Consider the following 16,978-nt stretch of genomic DNA (forward strand, 5'->3'; position numbering starts at 1 on the left):
AACAGGAAAACAGGTCTCATCGCATCCGCTTGTTGGAGAAAGAAAGAGCCGATATCTAGTCTATAGATTTTACTGTTACTGTTAGCATTTTATTAAATTCTAATATCCGAATGTTAGTGAGAAGAAGAAAAATACAATATCAATATCAGTCTACTATGCTATGGACATTGGTAATGATCCTGTCATATCCCACACGAAAAAAATACTATAGTATAATTTATAGTAGCTAAATACTAGTGTTTTTGAACCATACCATAGTTGTGTGTAATTCTATAGTTGCTATGGTAATATAATAACTAATAAAATAAAAACATTATTTTTACCCAATACAGTACTAAGTTTTCTACAAATATAGGGTATATTATAGCCTACTATAACACACTACAGCACATACAGTATTTATTACAGTTTATCAGTTCACTATAGTTAACACCATGGTTGGGGAGTAACGGAATACATGTAACGGTGTTACGTAATCAGGATACAAAAATCCAGTAACTGTAATTCGTAACAGTTACATCAAAAAACACGATTGTTTAGTTTTAATAGGTTTTAAAAGTAACCAAAATGCTAAACATTAAAATGAAAGCAGAACAAACATAAACAGAAATGTTTGATCCGAGCTTGTTCAGTTTGGTTATGATCTGATGTCACTTTTATATTTTTAAGCTCTAAATACTAAGAACAGAAATTAAGAACTAATTAAAATTAAATTTAAAAATGGAATTTATTTATAGTAAGTATTTTCAAATTTCTTTTTCTTTCTTTATATAATATATATATATAATATAACCTATTATATGACCTTGAAGTAATCCAAAAGTAATCAGATTACATTACTTTCATATTGTGGTACTTGGATTATGTTACTGAATACATTTTTATGAAGTAATTTCTAACTGTAACGGAATACATTTTTGAAGTAACCCTCCCAAACCTGGTTAATACTACATTAACAAAGTGCTATAAATACTACAGTATACTACAATTTACTGTAGTATGGTTCAAAACACTATAGTATTTACTATAGTATTTTTTCATGTCCAGACAATTATTGTAATCAAAATAAGCATAAATTTATGACAGTAAAGCAAACAGCACAATGTATTTTCCTTTTGATTTTAAGGATGAACATGTTCCAGGTGTGTGACAGGACAGGGTTGTGAGATTTAATCTGTAGAATGTTTAGTCTCTTTGTATGTGTGTGTGAAAATATAATAAGACAAACTATAATATTTAATAACACTGTATTTTTATAATCACATAATCAATAATACAGTTTGTTGAATTGTTGTACAATGTTGAAGCTATTAAAGAGATATACAGTCCTGCTACTTTCTACTCAAGGTATGCCTATATGCAAGTACTCCCACTACCGCCACCAGGGCGGCGCCACCTACTAGCAGCACCGGGAGTTCAAAGGGCGAGGTGGAAAGCGGGCCTGCCTTTGAAACAACCTCTTCCGAAGATGACGTTGTGTGGTCTTGAGACATGCTAGGCGCATTAGTATGGGATTCCTCTGACAGTGTGATTTCAGAGGGTGGGAGATGATCGAAAACCTGTGAGATGATTTCAGGTATGGGAACAGAAGCCAGCGTGAAATCTGACGGCTCGGACAGAAGAGGGGTGTGAGTGAAAACTGGCTCAGAATCCACCTCTGTCTCAATTTCCTCCACAACTGGCTCCTCCATACACATCAGAAGTTCCCCCGTCTGTGGAGGCTTGAGATCTGATTCTGCAGCAGATGTGACATGCGCTCCAATCTCCGCCAGCTCCCTATCGCTGCCGATCATGCTCAGCATGCTGCTCTGAAGGTCCTCTTCATCATCTGACTCCACCCTCTCGTGGAGCTCCGCCTCTAAGTGGATGATGTCAGAGGTGGAGGAGTGGTTCTCGCTGTGGTCCTCTTGAACTAGAACCATCTCACTGGTTTCTAGACTTCCAAGCATTGGCTCCATGTCGCTAACAGACGCCCAGGACTCAGCCAGACTAGCGGTTTGCCAGCGGCCCGAACCACTGCTGCTCTCCTCCAGGCTTGAGGTTAGATCCTGGGGAGGCTCGGGCCCCGCAAACTGCCTGTCCTCAGACAGGATGGAAGATCTTTTTCTCCCCTCTAAAAATCAGACTAATATTCACAGGTTCTGTCTTCAGTGAGTCCTAAAGACGAGAGACAGAATGAATTCAGTCATGTAGCTTATTTGTTAATAAATAGTTGTAAGAAAGAGACCAAACCAAACTGAACTAAATAAATATGATATTCAATGAGTAAAAAAAAATATATATGTGGCACAGAAGATTTGACTAAATCTGTCCTCAGCATTTCATAAGTGTGTCCATGACAAATTACAAAGAATTACAAACATCCTTATCTGTTGTCATGTTCTGATCTATGTATAGGGCAGTAACACATCTGACTGGCTGTGCAGCCTATATATATCTCCATCTGTTCACATGAACAGTGAGTGTCAGATATTTCACATGGCATGACAGGATCATGGTTCAGTTCACGTAGGACATACTCTTTTATGACCACATTTTATTTAATTTGTAAGATTAATCAATGCCTAAACTCATAAATCTCCTGCTGACATGCTGAAGACGCACTACTGCCATTTATTTTAGCGTCCAAAACCGTCAATGAAGTACATAACATGATTGTTACACTGGTTACAGCATAGATAGATAGATAGATAGATAATGTTGTCATTAAGTTATGAAAACATTATTTCTGAATGTTCTCTGAACAATCAAAATGTCTGTTTTTTAAATGTTTTAAAAATGTTTTTTCTTGGTTATACGAATGTTAAGGGAATATTACAGTTTAGAATTTTCCACACATTATAGGAACATTATTGTTGAATGTTCTCTGAATATTCTGAAACAAGATGTAACATTTAAAAACAGACGAATGTCCAACGAAAATGTTTCAGAAAAAACATCCTGTGAACAATGTATAAATACAGTAATGTTAATAATCTCATCCATGAAAATGATTTCTGCCTGAGTCCCATCCCGATTCTTTTCCACTGGCTGTAGACGTGAAGACAACACCTCCCATGATTCCAAAAAATCAAGGTGTCATCAAGCTACACCTTTGTTTTGAATAAGCGACCTCTAGTGGCGAAAATGTACATATTGTGCCTTTAAATGTGTAGATAGATAGATAGATTGATAGTTTAGATAGATAGATAGACAGACAGACAGACAGACAGATTAGATAGATAGATAGATAGATAGATAGATAGATAGATAGATAGATAGATAGATAGATAGATAATGTCATTAAGTTATGAAAACGTTATTTCTGAATGTTCTCTGAACAATCAAAATGTTTGTTTTTTTTAAATGTTTTAAAAACGTTTTTTTTCTTGGTTATATGAATGTTAAGGGAACATTGCAGTTTAGAATTTTCCACACATTATATGAACATTATTTTTGCATGTTCTCTGAATATTCTGAAACAAGATGTAACATTTAAAAACAGACGAATGTCAAAACAAAAAGGTTTCAGAAAAAAATATCCTGTGAACAATGTATAAATAATGTTTTTGTGCTAATGTTTTCAGAACATTATAATTATAAAGACCAGAGAACTTTAAACAAACGTTCTATGAGTTACTGGAAGAACATTTGTTCATAACCTTGAGAGAACCTTGCCAGAACGTTAGCCAAAGTTTTGAGAGTGTTCCCTGTTAAAGGCACAATATATAAGATTTGTGGATTAAAATATCCAAAAACAACTAGAACAATGTTATATATTTTGTTGACTTGTGTACTTACATTATCCCAAATGTTTCCAAGAATGTTTAAATCCAGAGAAATAAGCAATCTTAACCAGGACACGGACTGTGTCCTTGTGTCTCCTATCAATGACATCATACTCACGTTGCGCATTTATTTTGTAGAAACCATGGAAACATCAAAGACGCTTTAATATATTATGAGTTTTGTTAGACAGGTGAGCAACTGTTTGGATACATTCATCGTCAATCTAGCTTACAGTGTGCAACAAGTGTCTCACAGCAGCCGCCGAGCGAACGCTCAGAGTAGCATTATAACAACTTTCAATACACAAATGTATAGAATATGATAAAACAGCACTGCGTTACCCCACATACGCTTGATCGGAAGAAGCGTAAGCGGTCGAATGCAGCATAATAAAAGTTCTGCTGTTCTCGAGACATGTGTCGCGTCTGTCTCTCTTTAGCAATGGCTTCAGCAGCCTTGTTTCAGCTCCCACAGCACTCGCCCTGCTCTGCTTCATACTACATTAATGTTAATAATCTCATCCATGAAAATGATTTCTGCCTGAGTCCCCTCCCGATTCTTTTCCACCAGCTGTAGACGTGAAGACAACACCTCCCATGATTCCGCAAAATCAAAATCGCCTTTGTTTTGCGACCTCTAGTGGTGAAAATTACAGATTGTGCCTTCAAATGAGTAGATAGATAGATAGATAGATAGATAGATAGATCAGTAAACTCTATGATTAAATAATGCCTAAACTATAAATATATTGCTGACATGGTTCCTAAAGACTCATTATTACTCTTCAGTTATTTTCGTGTCCAGTCCCATTAATGAAGTATACATAACATGATGGTAACAGCGATTTGAGTTTGCACCAGCACCGCTCCAGTCACGTCACAGTGAAAACATCTGCAGAGTCAACAGTCAGATTGTGAAGAGATAGTAAACTAAAGCCCATCGGCAAGATCAAAGGTCAGCGTGCTTAAAGGGATCAGATGTGCAAGAAATACTTTGACTTTAACCTCTGACAGAGGCAGCAGAGGTGGATGAATGTGATCCAGTGGAAAGAATGAGAAACAGGAGAGGACGACACCACAGGTCAAATATTTATGAATATTTCGACAGTTAATATAATATACTATCCTCATATAAAACAAACTTTGATAGAAAAGATGAAAGGAAGTATATCATTTGAAATTAAAAATATAAACTGTCCAAGCTTACATTCTGATACTACCCATACAGGAAATTAAAATAATTGATATGAACCATCAAATAAAACACGAGTCCTGATTTTGCTGAGTTAGACGCATTCCTGGGTCAACATTCCTGTCTGAAATTTAATCCTAACCATATAACTTATCTATAAAATCAGAGGGAAATTATCAGTAAATAACACTGATTTAACTTGACAAACTGTAAACTTGTCCCTCAAACCTGTTTGGCTGATTGGAATGTTGTTCCAGTATCAACAAAGATGTTGATCCAGGAACATGTTGCACTGGGTGAAATCAGGTGACAGTAAATTCTGGCTTTGTCATTCACCTTTCTGTTAGAGACAAAAGACTACACAGAGATACACCCAGTCATAAACTCCATATGCCATTTGATATTCTATAAAGCAGCCATTGAAAACAGATCTTACCTTGTCTGAGCACACGGTTTAGTCAGCAAATGAATGCAGACTGAGGCTTGAATAAATACAGAGGAGGGGTCACTGGAGCTTATGGGCATTACTGCAACAGAATGCAATTCAGCGCCTCCCTTTCCCTGTCCCCTAAACCCCACCCCTATCCCATTACATCTGTCCGACTCATGGGGATGTGACAAAGCGGTAAAAACTCCCATCCGTCCACTTATCTTTATTCTGTTCTATATTCAGGGCCATGACACATTGATCTGTCCTACTTTCTATAGGGAAGATGGAAGGATTAAAGTCCTGTTTGCTTGACGTGTTTGTTTAACCAAGTTAGTGTCCACCTTGTGGTAAAGGTCACTGTTATTTTGTTGTATTTTTTTCCTCTTATTTTTTTTTTTTTTAATTAAAGGATTAGTTCACTTTCAAATAAAAATTTCCTGATAATTTACTCACCCCCATGTCCTCCAAGATGTTCATGTCTTTCTTTCTTCAGTTGAAAAGAAGTTAAGGTTTTTGATAAAAACATTCCAGGATTTTTCTCCATATTGTGGACTTCAATGGAGCCCAAACGGTTGAAGGTCAAAATTACAGTTTCAGTGCAGCTTCAAAGAGCTCTACACGATCCCAGACGAGAAATAAGGGTCTTATCTAGTGAAACCATCGCTCATTTTCTAAAAAATAAATAAATGCAATTTTATATGTTTTAACCACAAATGCTCATCTAGCTCTCTTCTTCTTTTCTATTTGAATTCCAGCAGTGTAGACACTGCTAAGTGTATTACTGCCCTCTTCAGGTCAAAGTTTGAACTAAATTGTCATTTACAATATGCTAGTGCAAGGATATTACAATTAGTTCAAACTTTGACCTGTGGAGGGCAGTAATGCACTTAGCAGTGTCTACACTGCTGGAATTCTAATAGAGAAGAAAAGAAGAGAGCTAGTTCAAGATGAGCAATTATGGTTAAAACGTAGGCTATATAATTTTTTTTTTTTTTAGAAAATGAGTGATGGTTTCTCTAGATAAGACCCTTATTTCTCATCTGGGATCGTGTAGAGCTCTTTGAAGCTGCACTGAAACTGTAATTTTGACCTTCAACCGTTGAAGTCCACTATAAGGAGAAAAATCCTGGAATGTTTTCATCAAAAACCTTAATTTCTTTTCGACTGAAGAAAGAAAGACATGAACATCTTGGATGACATGAGGGTGAGTAAATTATCAGGAAATTTTAATTTGAAAGTGAACTAATCCTTTAAAACGTTTGCACTGACCTTAAAGGGATAATTCACCCAAAAAATTAAAATTCTGTCATCATTTACTCACCCTCAAGTTGTTCCAAACCTGTATGAATTTCAATTCAACTCAATTCATATTTATTTGTATAGCGCTTTTCACGATACATATTGTTTCAAAGCAGCTTTACAGGAAAGGAATTTCTTCTGCTGAACACAAAAGAAGATATTTTTAAGAATATGGGTAACCAAACAGTTGATGGACCCTATTGACTTCTATAGTATTTTGGTTACCCTTATTCTTCAAAATATATTTCTTTATGTTCAACAGAAGAAAGAAATTCACACAGGATGAATAAATGTTTTTGTCTATTTTATCATTTAAAACCTTTTTTTGCGAAATGGTTTGATTTTTTAAAAATTATTATTATTATTATGTCAAAGGTTCAAAATAAGCGCATGGCACATAAACCACAATAAAATCCCTACACGCGCACTGACATCTGATTGGTTCCCGGAGAGGAAACACGCGTCACGTGACGAATGTGTCATCGTTGACTGAGAATCAGCTGATCCTTCCAGTCTATTTTCACGGTTCTGACACTGTCACGATCGACCACTTTGTGCGTTTTTAAATCTTTAGGCTTTTTCCAAAATATTTTAACGTCTTCATAAATATAAGACGGCTTTCCGTTGCCGCGACACGAGCCTTTTCTGTCGGTGGAATTTAAAATCCTCTTACAGCAGCAGCAGCAGCAGCAGTCATGGCGCTCAGCGATGCCGACGTCCAGAAGCAGGTGAAAACACGTTCAAATGCATAATTTCATCTTCATTGCAGCATTACACTATAGCGACATTAACCATTCACGGCTTTGCTAAATGCGTTGTTTTAGACGAGCTTGACACGAGCATCGTGATATAATAAGATGATGTGGCCTTCAAGGTTGTTCGTCATTCATTCATTAGACACGCGCTTGCATCACGAGACCTGTCTAAATGATAACAGTGAATTTATATGAATACTTTAAATGGGTGTATTAAAGTAAATGTTGTATATGGAATCACGCACATGTGCATAAAGGATCAATAAGGTAAAATTAAATCAATCAGCTCATCCCAAAGGCAAATGCATCAAAGTAGCGTGATGAATGATATCAAAATATGTATCACAAGATACAGAATGCAGATGCAAAATATTAAGATGTAGGATGTTCTGCATAGTAATAACATGCGTGAAACTTACTAAACACACACACTAGACCGACACATTCCACATCCTTGTGCCAAAACAAGCAGCTCTTATTGCTACTCTGACTTGTTTAATCAGATTTAGGATTATTTGTTTTGATAAAATACATTTTAATGCTGATTTACACTGATTTCAGGTTCCATTATGGCCTTTTCCCCATTGATATTGAATTGTTCTCCTATCGTTTCCCTTATTTTTCCAGATCAAGCACATGATGGCTTTCATTGAGCAGGAGGCCAATGAAAAAGCAGAGGAGATTGATGCAAAGGTAATTTTTTTGTTAAATTATTCCATTAAAACAATGCAATGTTATAGTGGAAATGGTGTATATATATACAGATATGGTGATAAGTGACTCCCCCTGCAGGCAGAGGAGGAGTTCAACATTGAGAAAGGTCGGCTGGTTCAGACCCAGCGTCTGAAGATTATGGAGTATTACGAGAAGAAGGAGAAGCAGATCGAACAGCAGAAGAAAATGTGAGTGTGACTTCCTCTGACTGAAGCAACGCCCAAATCATTACTGTGGAAATTCCCAGTTTCCTCAAAATGTGTTACTTAAACAGGCGTTTCATGCTGTAAAACGGTTTCAGATCATTTAATTATTTATGAAATGTTCTACTTGTTAATTCCATGTCCCTAATAGTGTTTTAATTGTTTGCTTCCTGTCCACAGTCAAATGTCCAACCTAATGAACCAGGCCAGACTGAAGGTCCTGAAGGCCCGTGATGACATGATTTCGGTTAGTTCTTGACTTTTTTTTTTTTTTTTTGTGGCAAATCCGACCTTAAACAAAATGTTGGGTAGGAGTTTCTGTTGTTAATTCTGCGCTCTTTAGGATTTGCTAAACGACGCTCGTCAGCGACTAGCGAATATAGCCAGAGATCCATCTAGATACTCTGCTCTGATGGACGGACTTATCCTGCAGGTGAGCAATAAAGCAAACATAATGTAATCAGGTCTATCAAAGACTTTCTGTGAATTTTATGCTCTAATATTCTCATGTTTCAGGGTTTTTACCAGCTCCTGGAGCCCAAAGTGACCATCCGTTGCCGCAAACAGGATGTGGGGATAGTGCAGGTCTGTAGATGTATATTCAATGACAACTGAAACCAGTAATTTATTTTTATGCAAATTTTTGAATATCGCTCGGTGGAAACTCCAAGATGAGCATAAATTCAAAAAATGCGCATATGCGCTCAAGGCATAAACTACGATGGAAACGCATTTACAGAATAAATCCCTCGATGCACAACAAAAAAACTTGCGTGACTTTGCCTCAACAGTGGATGTGATTGGATCACTGGACTAACCAGCAGACCAATCGCATTGCACAGCCTCTCAAATGTTACTTTGATTATACTGACATGCATGAACCAAAGTCTGTCCTCAAAATAATTTGGTATAATTCCCTCCAAGAAGCGTCTCACACGAATGTGTTCATAAACACCAGGCCTCCGAACACAAGATAACATGACAGAGTTTATTGCGTTCGCGCTCTGAGATGCAAGTAATTTATGATGAAAAAGAGCCACCGTGGCTTCCCCAATTGCAGTAACTTCCATTTTTACTATAGATATTTTTTGGGCCAATTTCCCAGGAAGTGACAATTTTGTTCTTTTGATCACATGGGATGGAAACGCTGCTTTATTTGCAAATGATTTGTACGATATTCCAATTTTACAACTTTGGATGGAAACATAGCTACTGATACTAAAATAACACTGACCTTAACAAAATATGTCTTTTGTTAGGCTGCTGTGCAGAAAAACATCCCCATCTACAAGGCAGCTGTGAAGGACAGTCTTGAAGTGCGCATTGACCAGGACCACTTCCTCTCTCCAGAAATGTAAGCATATGCGCTTCCTAAGCAGTTCCTCATTTATAAAATTAGCCTGAACAATGTTAGCTCTTTTTTTTAATCTTTAAAATGAAAGTTTGTGTGTTTTCTTTGTAGCTCTGGAGGTATTGAGCTGTATAATGCTGATGGGAAGATCAAAGTGTCCAACACTCTGGAGAGCAGGCTGGACCTCATGGCACAACAGGTATACAGCACATGAGGGCTTGGTTGTTTGGGTTTTAGTAAGTTCTATTTAAGGCCCTTTCACACCAAAAGTGAAATGATGCAGGAGAAAAAGGTTCAACACTCTTACTTCAGCAATAAAAACAAAAAAATGACACACAAATGTGATGTTTAACTAAAGTCATTTTTTGCTGCTTAGTATGGTTGAATTGGATCATCGAAAGCCCAGCAGCAAACACATTGGTTAATAAAGTGGGATTAAATACTTTATGTATTATTTAAAATTTTAATTATTGCAGGTTTGCTTAATAGTTTGCATTTCACTGTTTTTATTCATTTTGAGGAATACTGAATCTGTTTTTGTGCAAGTGAGACGAGTAAATGCTCACATTTAGTGTAGAACTACAATAACCATCATGTTTACACACAACGCTTCTGTACTTACTCCTGATTCCTCTCAAAATGGCGGACAGGAGAGGTTTCAGTCACTAAATGGGAAAACAAAGTAACTTGCGTTACTTATTTGAAAAAGTAACTTATGCATTACTTTACTAGTAACTTGAAAAAGTAATCTGATTACATAACTCGTGACGCTTGTAATGCGGTACTCCAACACTGATTGAGAAGCAGTGTTAAAGAAATGCTAGATTTTGATTTGCTTTTGATTTCTTTCCAGATGATGCCTGAAATCCGAGTTGTGCTGTTTGGTGCAAACCAGAACCGCAAGTTCATGGACTGATTCTCACTCGCGGAGGGAACCTTTTAGAACCACGGCAGAACGCCATTGTTTGATGTTGTATTTTTATTTTCATTCTGATGTTAAAGACTCCATTCCTGTGTGTGTCTGTCTGTATTTAAGAAAATATCATGTGTATGCGTGTGTTCTGTATGTGGTGATTCATTATTGCTGTAAAAAGGATCAAAATAGTGTTTTGATTGGCTGCTGGAACTCCGGTCCTGAACATCTCATGTGTTTGATTTAGAATGCAGCTGGAATATAACATGTTTATGTTTACAGAAACGTAAAAATTTAAACTGATGTAGAAATTCCATAAAATTCCAAAGCTCTTATTAGTTTGCAAACTGACTCTAATAACCATTTCGACAACAGCTACATCTTGAACATCCAACAAACTGGTGACACAGACTTCATTATTACGATGTGTTCGGTTGAATGTTTATTTGCTGTCCATTCCTGTGGTGCAGAGCATGACTTGTATATCAGAACCAAACGTGTCTGTTAATACTGCAAAGATTATATTGATGTGAAAATGATATAATAAAAAAAAACAATATAGACCAGATCTTCTCTCATTGTGTTTTACTGAGTCTAATGTGGATGATTGTGGGATAATTGGGTAAATGTCAGTCATTTGGGGAATGTCATAATGAGAAGTGTTTGTGAAGGGTCTTATTCTACGGGTCATTTGAGATTTCACAGTATGTCACATGCTCTATTGTCATCACATTCTCAATATGTGCTGTCCTGCAGAATGAGGAACTTGACAACAGAAACAAGGCAGCTGAAATACATGCTCTCTGAATGCAAGACGAATAGCGGGGAACAAAAAGGGAGTAATGCGTAAAATAAACTTGAAGGTAAGGTCACGTTTAGCATTTCAAAGGAGTTTTTTATATATATATATATATATATATATATATATATATATATATATATATATATATATATATATATATATATAAAATCAATAGTAATATTTTTTACAGGTTTGCTGTTTTTCATACTGCGGAGTATATATTTTCTATATTCGAAATGTCAGTTATTTGATTATTGCAAAAGCTAGGAGTCAAGCTACCAAATTAAAACAATGTGTTGAATATAATAATAGTAATAGATCATGTTTGATCACAATAATAATAATAATAAATAATATTTATTAATAAAATTGATGTAAAAAGATGTAAAATACACCTAAAAATGTAGTTTATGTGCAAATTGTACTAAGTAAAAGAATGTGTAACCATCAGACACATTTGATTAAGACCATTCACTTTTTTAAAATAACTAACAAGCGTGGGAATTTCACTCTCTCATTGTCTCAGGATGTCTGTACCAGCATGAGGTGTCTCTTCGGGCATATCTTTAGCAGGGCAGCTCTGATCATGCTGATTTTACTGTGTATCAGAGAGTGTAATCCAATGCCAGACCCCCATCAGAGGGATCTGATGCTGAAGCAGGAGATCTCCCAGCAAGTAGGGGGCAGAGTGGAGCTCACTCCAGCCGAACTGCAGCTGGATTCACTCCTACACCAGCTCAAGCTGAAGGAAATGATTTATTCACCTTTCCCACCTGCCAATCACTTCTTCAAAGTGCGGCACATTGTGCAAAAAAGCCCTGTTTTCAAACTGCTACAGAAAATGCCAAAAGGTAAAAAATGGTTATATGTTTGGGATGTCTGATTTTTCCCCCCAAACCTGTTCAGCGCAAATCCCACCCGAGGTAATTTCATTGGTTAATGGGGACCTACTATCCTCTTTCACAAAGTCTTGATTTTGTTTTTGGGGTCTACTTGAACAGGTTTTCATGCTTGAATGTTCAAAAAAACAAACAAAAAAAACATTCTTTTTCACATATTTTACATTGTTGCAGTACCTCTCTTCCTAGTCTGTCAGTAACACTCTAGGTGTGTCCCAGTTCACATACTTATCCAATATTCTATGCTGTTTTGTAGTATAAATAGTGCAAATAGTGTGTTCACTTTAAATACCCGGGTAATGTACTTAATTAAAGGTGCTACAGAGGATCTTTTCGTCGACTGAGAAACCAAAGACTGTTAGTGAGTTTTTGAAATGAGCGCATGCGTAAGAACAGCCCCCCTCCTTCACGGCTCATTTCGAGGCAACGCCTCCCAAAACTCGTGCACGAGTATTGGAACACGAGTGTTTACCACTGGCATTTGCTGTGTCATGTTAGTGGATTCATTATGTCGGACTCACCGCAGGTAACTCATAATCTGCAGTTGTTACTCCTGTCTCCTGACAAAAACACTGCATGCGGCGCCTGTAGAGTGTGGAAAGTTACTGGAGCGCACTGGAGCGCGCAGCCGCGCACATATCTCTCAAGGAACGTCATGGCAGTGATTGACAAGCCAGAGGGCCAATCCGCGCACATCTTTCACAAGGAACGTAATGGCAGTGATTGACAAGCCAGAGGGCCAATTGTTTACGCGATGATCGCGTAAACGATTGGCTGATGTTTTTAAGGCCCTACTTCGTGCACAGATGATGTATAATAATATTATTCCTTTCAGTGCACCTAATAAATAGTCTTTTATCAGTTAGTAAAGACAGTTTCAAGTAATATTGCAAAAATGTATAAAACAAAACATCCTCTTTAGCACCTTTAACTTAAAAAAAAAAAAGAAAAAGGAAGTGTTTAATGTTGGACACTTTATGCACTCATACACCAGTGTGTTATGATTAGTCAGCTGCTTCAAAAGTGTTTGAGAAATATGCTCCTTACTATAACTGTGAGTTTCAATACCCTACTAACTCAACTTAACCAGGCCTGGCACTCACTTTTTTTAATTATTAAAAAGAAAGAAAACTAGAAGAAGACTACAATGGAGGCGTTTCAGGGAGCTTAAGGTGTATAGGTTAGGGTTAGGGGTTAGCATTTGTTGTAACATTGTGTAGACAATCAGCAATGTGATTGACATGACCAATGAAATCTCTGAAAGTTTGTGCTGAAATGGTTTGAGAAAAAAAAAATTACATATTTGGGGCACTTCTGTCCTTCAGATGACAAAATTATTCTGTGCCTTGCAGGTGCTGCCCTTCACATCCACAGCTCTGCTATGGTGAGTGTGGAATGGCTGGTGCTGAATGCAACATACAGGCCTCATTGTTACATCTGCTTCACGTGGGACGGGTCACTGCAGTTCCTTTTCTCTACCACTATGCCCTTTCCGCGTTGGGGATGCTTTGTCTGGAAACGGCTAGACATGCTGAGGGCCAGTCTCAGTGACGTCTCTGCCTTTGATAACAGGTGATTACACTTATTTCAGCATCAGGTATAAAATAACAACTGATACAATCAAGGCCAGTGGCCATTCAGGATATGTTATTGCTATTATGCAGTTCTGCCCTGAAACTCTAGATGGCGCAGGCTGATGAGTCCTTAATGTAACTGCTGATATTTACATTGTTAACTACATGGCACAAGCTGATTGTTTCATGTCGCATCTGCAGCCACTGAACCTGCTGCTCAACATTTAAATAGCTGGTTAGCATTCACTATAGCACTCTATCAGAGTTCCTCTGAAACCCTCCTCCTTCCCCAGCTCCACCTGTATAGATCTGCTATGGGTAATTATATATATTATTAGTGCAGCATTAGTATGTCTTACATGCTCATAGCAGCCTATCTGTGTATGTATTGGCAGTAGCAAGTTCTACAACAACAGCAATAATCAACAGCAGCAGTGTGTGTGTGCGCGTGTGTGTCCAAATATATTGATATTTAATTATAACCAGTTCTAAAACCAACAAACTGAAAATAGACTAAATACATGAATTCAATTTCTCAGTTTAATGCGGAATCTTACACTCTTCACGGAAGACCCGGAGACATCTTATCCAACACAAGATGCAGCATGGGACAGGTTTGAGAAGATTTTTAGTGCTCTATCTGGGCTGATCAACTATGCACCTGTTTTTAAGGACTACATTTACGAGGCTCTGAAGGAGCTTTATGAAGACAACATCATGTACCTGGAACTGAGGGTCGGACAGTCCAAGGTTTGCGACTTTTAAATCACATTACCATAAGTTTATACAGTATGTGCTCTAAAATTTACTTTAAGTGCCTCTATTATGCTATTTTAAAGGTTCTTAATTTTCTCCTACATGCATCCAAGGACAAAAAAGGCTTTCATTTTCTCACAATATACATTGCAGCATCACTTCGGCTCGATAAAGGATTCACGCTGTGTCTTAATATAAACGATATTATGTTTAGGCGTATGAACTGGATGGCACTACTCATGACAAAGCATGGTCTCTGGAGGTCTACAGAAACATCACTGAGCAGTTCAGAGCAAATCATCCAGACTTCATAGGAACTCGTATAATCTTCACTGTCCACAGGTAAAATAATGCTTCCTTGAAACATCAACTTGAGATTACAAAAGCAAAGACACATGCCATAAATTACTGCAGAGTAAGAACAAGAAACATTTTAGTGAACTCTCAGTTCAAAAAGATGAATTATATTGTCTAAGATTTTGTTTCGACAGGAGGATTTAATAGACTTTTCTGCTGATCTGAATGCATACGCAGGAATCTTTATGTGTATCAAGTGAAGCAGGCAGTGCAAGAAGCCATTGAAATGCAGCAAAAATATCCAGACATCGTCGCTGGATTTGACCTGGTAATCCCCTTTTTTAAAAGTATGCTAAATTTCTTTTTCACAGGGAAATTAGGCTTGATCAAGTCCCTGCATGTAACAGTTGTATTATTTTTTTCTCTGATTCAATCAATTTATTGCTGTAGGTAGGTCGTGAAGACACTGGAAGATCTATCTGGTACTTTCAAGATGCCTTATCACTCCCTTCAGAAATGAAAACACAACTTCCTTTCTTTTTCCATGCTGGAGAAACAAGTGAGTATTGTAGCTCACTTCATTTTCACAGTTACAAATCCCCAGCAAACAAAAATATGTTCTAAGAATATTTCACCAATGTTCCAATTATGTTCTGAAAACGTTATTTCTAAATGTTCTCTGAACATTCAAACGTTTTCTTGATTGTGTGGATGTTTGCTTTTAGATTTAGATGGGACAGATGTGGACAGGAATGTGTTAGATGCTCTGTTGTTTAACACCAGCCGCATCGGACATGGCTTTGCGCTGGGACATCATCCCCTGGCCAAGCAGCTCTCCAAGACGAGAGGGGTGGCCGTGGAGTTGTGTCCCATTTCCAACCAGGTACAGCTGCAGTGGAAAAAACACATGGGTGGGGGGTAGTTTGTCCCTCAAATAAAGTTTGTTGTACTTCACATGGTGTTGAATTATAGAGAATTATAATGTCAGTGTGACTGGTTGAATAGACAGTGTTTGGTTTTCTCCAGGTGCTACAGCTAGTCTCGGATCTGCGAAACCACCCCGCCGCGGCACTAATGTCAGACGGTCATCCCATAGTGGTGAGCTCTGATGATCCCACCTTATTCGGGACCACAGGGCTCTCCTATGATTTCTACCAGGCCTTTGTGGGTATTGGAGGGCTGAGCGCAAACCTGGGCACTCTAAAGGAAATTGCGATGAATTCAATCAGGTGCAAGATTAATTCATACACTTTCATTTGAGAAATAATTTCAGTTACGTAGACAAATTAAAGCTTGCATTTTCTTCCTTTTTAACAGGTACAGTTCCTTGTCAGCACAACTACAGGATAAAGCTATGACGATATGGCAGGAAAAGTGGAATAAATTTGTAGCAGAGAATTCAAAAGTTACTTATAGTTAGTAGAATGTTGAAAGTGGACCATCAAAATAAAGTGCAACCCATTTTGGCTGGATGTTCGAATGTTTAAAGAACACTCAAAAGTAAAATTCACATAATGAAGTAAAATTCCAATAATCAAGTTTGATCTGTGAGGTTTATACAAAGTGTCTCACATTTCAACAGCATTTATATAAATGAATTACGCATCCTACATTTCATAATCCTGAATTACCTACTGTATCGTCCAGTTTTGATTTCTGCACCCCTGAATTAAAACTTCATATTTTCCTTTGTGGTCATCACTGTTCTCCAGACAGCATTTAGTACCTTTGTTCTGTATAGCCCGTCACTAAGAATAAGAAAAAGCACCAGGTATATCCTCAAAAGTATTTGAACATGAGCGTTTTGGATGCAGAGGTTTTGGCATTATACTTTCTAGGTCATGATTTATCACTTGTATGAATTCCTAGTATGTGTTGCTTAAACCTTTTTGTATCTGAACACAAGTACAGCTCTGGAAATCAGCCTGAGCCTGGATCAGTTAGACAGCGGGCAGATTGGTGTGAACTGGACATATGGAGACCAATTCTTATCTTACTGCTTACTGTATAATAAAACACCTGTGTG

At 37.4% G+C, this 16,978-nt stretch overlaps 3 protein-coding genes across 4 annotated transcripts; 2 read left to right on the top strand and 1 right to left on the bottom strand.

The window, feature by feature from the left end:
• Nucleotides 1–1,230: 1,230 nt before the first annotated feature.
• Nucleotides 1,231–5,527, bottom strand: si:ch211-214j24.14 (uncharacterized protein LOC559160 homolog). 2 transcript variants are annotated; one of them, XM_048154814.1, is made up of 2 exons: nt 5,396–5,527; nt 1,231–2,157 (listed from the first exon to the last, which is right to left on the bottom strand). In XM_048154814.1, exon 2 carries the CDS (start codon nt 1,956–1,958, stop codon nt 1,332–1,334), a length of 627 nt encoding a protein of 208 aa, XP_048010771.1. In that variant the 5' UTR covers nt 1,959–2,157; nt 5,396–5,527; the 3' UTR covers nt 1,231–1,331. The 2 variants fall into 2 exon arrangements, with proteins under 2 accessions (XP_048010771.1, XP_048010770.1); XM_048154813.1 differs by lacking the exon at nt 5,396–5,527 and adding an exon at nt 5,188–5,316.
• Nucleotides 5,528–7,152: 1,625 nt separating this feature from the next.
• atp6v1e1b (ATPase H+ transporting V1 subunit E1b) lies at nt 7,153–11,192 on the top strand. Its single transcript, XM_048154810.1, has 9 exons — nt 7,153–7,416; nt 8,071–8,136; nt 8,236–8,345; nt 8,541–8,607; nt 8,704–8,793; nt 8,877–8,945; nt 9,620–9,714; nt 9,823–9,910; nt 10,565–11,192. The coding sequence occupies exons 1-9, from the start codon at nt 7,384–7,386 to the stop codon at nt 10,625–10,627; spliced, it is 681 nt and encodes a 226-aa protein (XP_048010767.1). The 5' UTR covers nt 7,153–7,383; the 3' UTR covers nt 10,628–11,192.
• Nucleotides 11,193–11,331: 139 nt separating this feature from the next.
• Nucleotides 11,332–16,639, top strand: ada2b (adenosine deaminase 2b). Its single transcript, XM_048154778.1, has 10 exons — nt 11,332–11,487; nt 11,953–12,277; nt 13,678–13,897; nt 14,439–14,649; nt 14,870–14,997; nt 15,190–15,280; nt 15,403–15,511; nt 15,678–15,835; nt 15,979–16,181; nt 16,270–16,639. The coding sequence occupies exons 1-10, from the start codon at nt 11,467–11,469 to the stop codon at nt 16,370–16,372; spliced, it is 1,569 nt and encodes a 522-aa protein (XP_048010735.1). The 5' UTR covers nt 11,332–11,466; the 3' UTR covers nt 16,373–16,639.
• The last annotated feature ends 339 nt before the right edge of the window (nt 16,640–16,978 follow it).

Source organism: Megalobrama amblycephala, linkage group LG14 (assembly GCF_018812025.1).
Source record: "Megalobrama amblycephala isolate DHTTF-2021 linkage group LG14, ASM1881202v1, whole genome shotgun sequence".
NCBI lineage: Eukaryota > Metazoa > Chordata > Actinopteri > Cypriniformes > Xenocyprididae > Megalobrama > Megalobrama amblycephala.

Bases quoted from the DNA above. Each gene is read 5' to 3' on its own strand.
- si:ch211-214j24.14 (XM_048154814.1), bottom strand. From the start codon at position 1,958: ATGGAGCCAATGCTTGGAAGTCTAGAAACCAGTGAGATGGTTCTAGTT.
- atp6v1e1b (XM_048154810.1), top strand. From the start codon at position 7,384: ATGGCGCTCAGCGATGCCGACGTCCAGAAGCAG. The intron at 8,346-8,540 runs GTGAGTGTGACT...TCCTGTCCACAG, and splicing joins ATCGAACAGCAGAAGAAAAT to TCAAATGTCCAACCTAATGA. The intron at 8,946-9,619 runs GTCTGTAGATGT...GTCTTTTGTTAG, and splicing joins AGGATGTGGGGATAGTGCAG to GCTGCTGTGCAGAAAAACAT.
- ada2b (XM_048154778.1), top strand. From the start codon at position 11,467: ATGCGTAAAATAAACTTGAAG. The intron at 11,488-11,952 runs GTAAGGTCACGT...TCATTGTCTCAG, and splicing joins TGCGTAAAATAAACTTGAAG to GATGTCTGTACCAGCATGAG. The intron at 12,278-13,677 runs GTAAAAAATGGT...TGTGCCTTGCAG, and splicing joins GCTACAGAAAATGCCAAAAG to GTGCTGCCCTTCACATCCAC.